The sequence below is a fragment of the Priapulus caudatus genome, unplaced genomic scaffold, assembly GCF_000485595.1.
Source record: "Priapulus caudatus unplaced genomic scaffold, Priapulus_caudatus-5.0.1 Scaffold244, whole genome shotgun sequence".
NCBI lineage: Eukaryota > Metazoa > Priapulida > Priapulimorpha > Priapulimorphida > Priapulidae > Priapulus > Priapulus caudatus.
The window spans coordinates 138,896-146,618 of NW_014577305.1; the positions used below are offsets into that span (position 1 = coordinate 138,896).

General features: G+C 40.8%; 3 protein-coding genes across 3 annotated transcripts in view; 1 reads left to right on the plus strand and 2 right to left on the minus strand.

The window, feature by feature from the left end:
* Nucleotides 1-3,689, plus strand: part of LOC106807950 (mitochondrial import inner membrane translocase subunit Tim9-like) — a 6,571-nt gene extending 2,882 nt beyond the window's left edge. The window contains exons 2-4 of the mRNA XM_014810474.1: nucleotides 1,648-1,773; nucleotides 2,442-2,537; nucleotides 3,247-3,689. Of these exons, the coding sequence (XP_014665960.1) occupies nucleotides 1,714-1,773; nucleotides 2,442-2,537; nucleotides 3,247-3,369 (279 nt within the window). The 5' untranslated portion in view covers nucleotides 1,648-1,713 and the 3' untranslated portion in view covers nucleotides 3,370-3,689. The remainder of the gene's footprint in view (nucleotides 1-1,647; nucleotides 1,774-2,441; nucleotides 2,538-3,246) is intronic.
* Nucleotides 1-6,280, minus strand: part of LOC106807948 (interferon regulatory factor 2-binding protein 1-like) — a 38,054-nt gene extending 31,774 nt beyond the window's left edge. Inside the window, exon 1 of the mRNA XM_014810472.1 lies at nucleotides 5,831-6,280. The gene's annotated coding sequence lies outside the window, so the exon portion shown is untranslated. The remainder of the gene's footprint in view (nucleotides 1-5,830) is intronic.
* A 611-nt stretch (nucleotides 6,281-6,891) lies between these two features.
* The window catches only part of LOC106807935 (gamma-butyrobetaine dioxygenase-like), a 5,527-nt gene continuing 4,695 nt past the window's right edge, over nucleotides 6,892-7,723 (minus strand). Inside the window, exon 5 of the mRNA XM_014810450.1 lies at nucleotides 6,892-7,085. Coding sequence (XP_014665936.1) covers nucleotides 6,901-7,085 — 185 coding nt within the window. The 3' untranslated portion in view covers nucleotides 6,892-6,900. The remainder of the gene's footprint in view (nucleotides 7,086-7,723) is intronic.

Genomic DNA, 7,723 nt, shown 5'->3' on the forward strand with positions numbered 1-7,723 from the left:
GCTCTGTTATTAATGTAATTTAATATTTCTTGTAAGTGAATGTAAGAGCAAATTCATATATTCATATCCTGTGGTTTTACTGGGCAATCGAAATATATAACTTGAAGCAGTCTAGCAATGCAATGACATGTCGAATCACGAATGTGTCTGAGGGTAGCTCTAGTACTATAGCCCGCGTTCGATAAACTGCCGCAGGGCTATAGTACATTGTCGGCTGGAAATACCAACTACGACCTGTTACCACCTGTCCCCATGAAAAATGGATCGCAAAACGCAAAGTTATCGGGCTTTTTAACACTTATTTATCTACATGGACATCTCACCTATCTTTTTGAACACTCAACAACTTTACACCATGTATTTGTCCTTTTATTCCACAAAGTAAGCACTACTGCCATTTCATTTTGAAACGAAGTGGCGTGCGCACGCGTGACGTTACCGGATATGTACGCAAAACACATGGCAGCTATGGTGCATGTATTATTCACGGGGGTGATGGGGTGCACACGCGCTGATGTTGCTTGGCAACGTGAGTAATGTTTACAAGCGGCAGTTTATCGAACGCGGGTTATAGTACTAGAGCTAACACTTCTTCTGATCCATTTTGATTTTTCGCGCTCGTGCGCACATTGGCACATCAGCGCGAGTTCACCCCATCACCCCCGTGAATAATACATGCACCATAGCTGCCATGTGTTTTGCGTACATATCCGGTAACGTCACGCGTGCGCAACTCGTTTCAAAATGAAATGACAGTAGTGCTTACTTTGTGGAATAAAAGGACAAATACATGGTGTAAAGTTGTTGAAAGTGTTCAAAAAGATAGGTGAGATGTCCATGTAGATAAATAAGTGTTAAAAAGCCCGATAACTTTGCGTTTTGCGATCCATTTTTCATGGGGACAGGTGGTAACAGGTCGTAGTTGGTATTTCCAGCCGACAATGTACTATAGCCCTGCGGCAGTATATCGAACGCGGGCTATAGTACTAGAGCTAGTCTGAGGGTAGCTCTAGTACTATAGCCCGCGTACAGTTGCCGCTGGGCTATAGCATCATGTATTTTGTGCTTCCTCCACATGACATTTACATTTTTATGAGTAATTGTGAACTACTTATCTACCTCTGCAATCAAGTGCAAACAGAAATTTATTTAAAGGTGACCTTTAACGATGGGCATAAACAGTATTAAAAACACACGGACGTGCACACATACCTATACATGACAGGGTTTCCCCTGCATTTACACAAGCGAGGCCGGCCGCCTCGCTCAAATTCTCAGCCGCCACACAGAAATTTGTCCAAAACACTGCCTCGCTGACGAAACTTTTGACAACATGAAAAAGAGATTCAAGAGTCTCATACAATGTGTTCAGAATAGCTTAGAATGCACCAAATTGCACCATTTAAAAAAAAAAGGGGGAAGCATGCCTCGGGAGTCGGGACACCATAGCTTGGCAAGCACCTGCGCTGCTCGCTTTGCTAGGACCTCGAAACGCGCAAACACATCACAAAAAACATTTATCACCTCACAGACCTTTTTGGCCAGGGGAAACACTGCATGAGTACACATTATATGCATACGTATATATACACGTGTCTCAACACGAGTATATATATTTTCGTGCTATATGGTAATTATTTTCTACAGGTGTCAGGTGACTGGTTATACTTATACAAACCGTCATAAAGAAGTACTACTGATCTTTGGAAGAAGATGCAAAATATACTCTCCCCTACTACAGAAGCTGAGAGACAGCAAGCAGAAGTTCGACAAGTATGCTATTTCATTCTCTTTTTTTCTGGTTATGCCACTAGTTGTTGACATATTTGGATGCAGTAACATTTTATTATATGATTATGATGTAAGAGCTGTATAATAAATTTTACTTGTGTGCTTTAGGGTGATTAACAGTCATTACCACAACAAACCATATGCTGGAAGAGGGGGATGGGTCAAGAGCATTTTGATGCTTTTATAAATGCAAAATTATGTGTATTATCTTTTCTCCAAATCTCAAAATTCAACCTATTATTTTACACACTTGGTGGAATAGGGTCCAGAAAAAGTATAGCATCTCTATGCCTGTTATAATGTTGATAATAATAGTGTCCATAATGCTCCTAAGAAACCTCTTCAATTGTCCATGATTTGACCAATTGCATGGTTCAAAGTTGCTTGATGTGCTCCGGCACACCATGATCAGATTTCATTCGCAAGGAATAGCACACAGGTGATTTTTGGTTACGTGTGCGGGTTATTATGTGGTCAGGCACTCAGATATCGCTCACGTGTGCCAGGATTTAAGCAGGAAGTGCATTATTGTGATATGAATTCCTAGAATATGGGAATCCTTTTACAATAAACTTTCATTGTGACATTGGTTTTATTACCACGGCTTGTTTCCGCTTGGTATAACATGTTTTGTTGTTGCTTTTTTTCAGTTTAGGGAGTTCCTTACCTCATATAACAAGTTATCTGAGATGTGCTTTATGGACTGTGTTCATGATTTCACTGTCAGGAAAGTGCATGATAGAGAGGTAGGCTACGTGAGGAACTATCTATGTGTCCCCTTGACAAGTCTACCTGCAGCATTTAAGCGTGATACGTAGAATGTCATTGCCCCCACGTATAAAGAGCAAAAAAAAATTATTTACACATTTGAAAAATTTCACTGAAAGTACAGTTTAGTATCATTGGAGGTCGAAGTGCTGTACTGATGTAAGAATTGGGTAATTACGGTTGATTACTAAACTGGCCAGTCATGTGGAGTGTACATGTATACCACCCTTCGTTATCTGAATTATCTTTAATTTACATGTTATGAGAATTTTTAATGGTTGTTGTTTAAAACCCGTGTTAAAATATATCAATATTATGTACTATGGGAGTAACTGTAGTTACAAGATTAGATATAGAAAGTCGACAACAGTTATTATTTTTTGTTTATGCAAGGTTAATTAGTTTGACACGAGGTGGCAGCACTGTGCAATAGGGTAAGCATATCTAGAGCAAAACAGATACAATCAAGAGTGTATAATGACACTCCTGATATAATCAAAGCATTGATATGCCGTTGATATATATAAATAGACCAAATTTTAATATACGTTCTCTACCTCTAGAATAATCTTCAACATCATATGCTAGACAGGTGTCCAGCTAAACCTGTAGTCACACTAACACCATTTCGCATACGTAAGTCAAGCCTGCAGACTATGATAACTCAAATGCCTTTATGCTTTGCAGGAGACATGTTCTGTTCATTGTATGGAGAAATATTTGAAGATGACTCAGCGAATATCACAACGGTTTCAGGAGTACCAGCTGATACAGAATGAGGCAGCATTGGCTTCAGCGCAGAAGAGCTAGCAAAATGAGCAGCTGGTAGACACTCGTTATACTTCCCTCATGAATAATTAGCTGCGCAAGTTTGAAAGAAATTTCTTTACTTTTTATGTGATTTTTGAGCAGACTGGTCCCATACTACAATGAGTTGGACTAATTATATAAAAATCGCCTGTGGCAGTTTACACCGAGCTCTGTGTGTGCGCCTGCCTGCGTGTGTATGAAGTGTCTTGAAAGTCGTAGCTAAATTTAAATGACCATAACAGCAGGACACTGCATGCCTATTCTGTGACAAATGTTAAATGTAAAACTGTCAAAATAAACTACAATATTAAATCTAAAAATAAGAATGTTAATTTTTACAACTGTTTAATCAGCATATCACAAAACCATGCAAAATCGTCCCACATAGTATTTTATACCTATCTCTTGTAATAGATCACAATAGATCTTGAACACACTATCTTATCTAGTATCCTATAATATAAAACAAAATTGGTGGCATATTATAACTGTTTGATACACTAATAATAAATATATGTATAGCATATATTGCTTTGTTTAATATACTGACTTTATTCCTGTTCTAATGTTAATTGGAATCATTTTAGTAACCACCAAACAAAATTATTGAAGATTTTCAAAGCACCAAAATTTCAGATTCTTCTCTTGGGATTAAAGATAACAGGGATATATTTCTGCATATTACTGTCAGTGTGTAGTATATGTGTTAACAATTTTTTCTTAAAACTATTTTCACATAATTTCATTTGTCACTGTTTATTATGTTATGTTAAAACGTTACTTTTATGTACATTAACGCATTACATAAATTATGTTGTTTTATTTAAAAAAAAGTATCTATCTAATTTTACTAAATTACCTAACTTTATTCCCGAAAATTGTTCATTTAAAAGTGTGGTGTCCTTGATGGTACGTACAACCTAGCACGATGCGACATCTACTGGCTAGCAGAGGCATGCCCGAACTCCCTCTGTGAAGGGAGGTTTGCAAACATTGCAGCACCAAATACTTGAGCAATATCACGCCTCTGCACGTATAAGCAACTGTGGTCAGTGCAATATGGTGACACCTAATACTTCGTGCTACTCCATGGAAGATTTATCATACAGTGAATCCTCGGTATACGATGTAGTACCATGCGCGTTTGGAAACCACGATGCATGATGACACATAGCACATAGGGGGAATGTATTCATCGTAGAATTCAAACGATAGTGAAACTAACTCAAAAGTTCGCGACGTGTACCACACTAGTAGGATACCCAACGTTGCTCGAGTTATTTGCTACGCCACTGTCCATTTTGGCACCCACAGACTACGCGGATGTTAAGTATCTGATTGTAACGGGGGAAGTAACCATAGAAATGTGCGGAACCACAGACAAAACTAACATCTAACATCTACAGGCGGTGGCCTGTTACCTGTCACTTTGACGTTCGATTATTTGCTGTGATTTTTACATTATTTTTTTTGTAGATATTTACGTTTGTAGATATTCCTGCCGTTTGTGACGTCACCGTGACCACAGTGGGTAGGAACGAATTGGAGTCTAATTAAGCATACTATAAGAGAGATGCCTGCGTTCCAACACAGAAGGGGTACAAGGGAAGGGGTCCATTTCTGATGCCCACGTAAATAATAATTTTTCAGTTCCCTGATTAATAAAATCGCAATACAGAAGAATGAATCGCAATGTAGAAGGCTTTCCCGCATCCCGACTGATTTCCATCAATCTCCCAAGCACGAAAAATATCTGGTTTTTCCCAGTTCCCAGATCATTAAAATGGCTCGATTCCATGCACGTCCCCGAGAATAACCGTTAACCCCTCAATATATATATATACAAATATCACAGACAGATATAACTGTAGCGTAGGGTTTACCCATCGTCGTTGCAGAAATATTACAGGCAGAACCAAAGCGGTTCTCCTATATTAGTTCAGCTAACCACACGCCGTACTGATCAAGTAGCTTTATGAGGTAGGGGTCCAGTCCCAACATCCCAGGTAAACATATAGTTCCCAATTCCCGGTTAAATAAAATCGGCCGTTCGATTCCCGAATCAAGATAAAATTATCTGGCATCCTCCGGTTCCCAGATCCCTCGTCCCTTCAAAAACGGTTCCCAACTCCTCTATCTATTGTATGCGAGTGAGAGATACAGAAATAACGCCCCGCAGAACAAATATGAAGCAACCCAAACGGAGCAGTTATAATAGAACGTCTAGCGATATGTATCATACGCCATAAATACCTTATGATGTACTACTATTATACCTATATAGGTTATTATATGATATTTATGGCGCGTGTAATCAACATGGATTGCGTTTGTTTATAAGCTGTCTTCATTGCTGCGTCAGTCTACAGACGAATAATCAAAATCCAAAATGCATAATACTCGAAGTTTTCGATGAATAATTGAATAATAAATGCGTGCTAGAATAAATAAACGTGCCTACCGTTGTCAAGCGTTGTGTCTCGCGCCAATTGGTCAAGTCACGGGGAGAAACTTGCAATATCGTGTTATGACTCGTCAGTGTAGGCCTACTGTCTGATATGATCTATCTATTGTTATAGTGACTTGGATAGTTGCACGTGGGGACACGCATGGTGTAAGTCGATTGGCCGGCAGCTGAATCACTTGTACCAGCAACGCGCAGGCAGCGCTGTTAGCTGTACCGAATTGTTATCGCGCTTTTTGTTAGTTTTGCCAATTTAATTGTTAATTGGCCAGCCGTTTTTTGTGTTTGCTGAAAATCGGACGTAGTAAAGGAAAATAGATCTGGCCTAAAATCGGAACGGGCCCCATACGAGCATCCATGCAAACTGCGGTAGTAAGTGAGCCGGTAGTATGGGAGGCGGTCTGCATGGGGTCGTCGCAAGCCATGACGAGGCATGGGTAGAGAATTGGACAGACACCCCCTACCCCTTCGTGGATGCCCTCCCCTTTAAGTACTATAGAAGACGTATTGCTGTTATACTTCAGATACAGGATTCGTGAGCGTTCCCTTGTTCGTTATTAAAATGCGGCCCGGAGCCCATCTGGAGACGCTGCCAGGAAAGAACCTATTGGCAGAACGTTACCGGGCTACTAGGATGCCCACACACCGGGGTAGGTAACCTGGTTATCCCTTTCTTCCAGTTGGACCCAGCTTCTGCTGCGTGTCATAAACGCGCACGCACGCACACACGCGCACGCACGCACGCATACGCAGACATCTCCCTTAAAGGATAGATAAAATAGTAATAATTACTCGTAATATATATTGCACGAAATATATAAATAAACTATATTCTATATAGAAATAACGTTAAGTAGCAAGAACACAACCCCCTTTCTGCTAGAGCGAATACACAGCAGAGTGACGTGACTAATGATATATACATATACACACACGCACGCACGCACGCACGCACGCACGCACGCACGCACGCACGCACGGACGGACGGACGGACGGACGGACGGATGGATGGATGGATGGATGTATAGATAGATTGACAGATCGATAGATTGACAACCGTTCAAGCCTACGCGGCTGCTTGGTTGTCGACCTGCTGTTTGTTGGAAACAGCATCTCTGATTGACAACAGCTTCGATCGTACGACGTCTTCGTCCATGTAGCATCCTTGAAGGTGTCTCTCTATTGCGCTGCGTCCTGTGAAGGCCTCTCGTCCGTGAAGCACACGCGAATTCTTAAAGCATATCACGTCTCCTACAACGACAGCGCAAAACATGTGAAGCTGGCAAAGTCGTTTTGTTGGTAAAAACACACACTGAGCTCGCTTTGAAATCACAACATGCGAGCTTTTATTGCTGTTCTGTTTTCAAAAGCAATACCGTCAGGCGTTAAATAATATAAGCACGTGTGTGCGCGCGCGCGCGCGTGCGTGCGTGAGTGTGTACGTGTGTGCATATTAGCAACACAACATACCTTCCCCTTAAAATGGATATTTGGAAATTTCCTTGATACAACCATACTCTCTACGTAGATGTTTCGCATGACAGGATTCGCGCTTTGTTCGCCCATGCGTCTAATACCTTTCCAAATATAGCTTCAAGTATTTATCCGAACCGTAGGAGGTCCCGAATCATATATGTCTCTCTTTTCGTATTACATCTGTTTTTATCGGCAGGTGTTGCGTAATTATCATCTACGCAGACTGTAGCACTGACACTAAATGCAAGGCACAGAAAATGCTACTGTTTCTACAACATGGCGGAAGGTCCGTGTTTGGCTTACATTTCCCTCCCAGTATCGCGTTATCTGGCTGATGGGAAGGAACCGAGATGTGTGCTAGCATTCGACAAACCTCTCGTGCATCACACATATCGTCTACCTCACACACATCA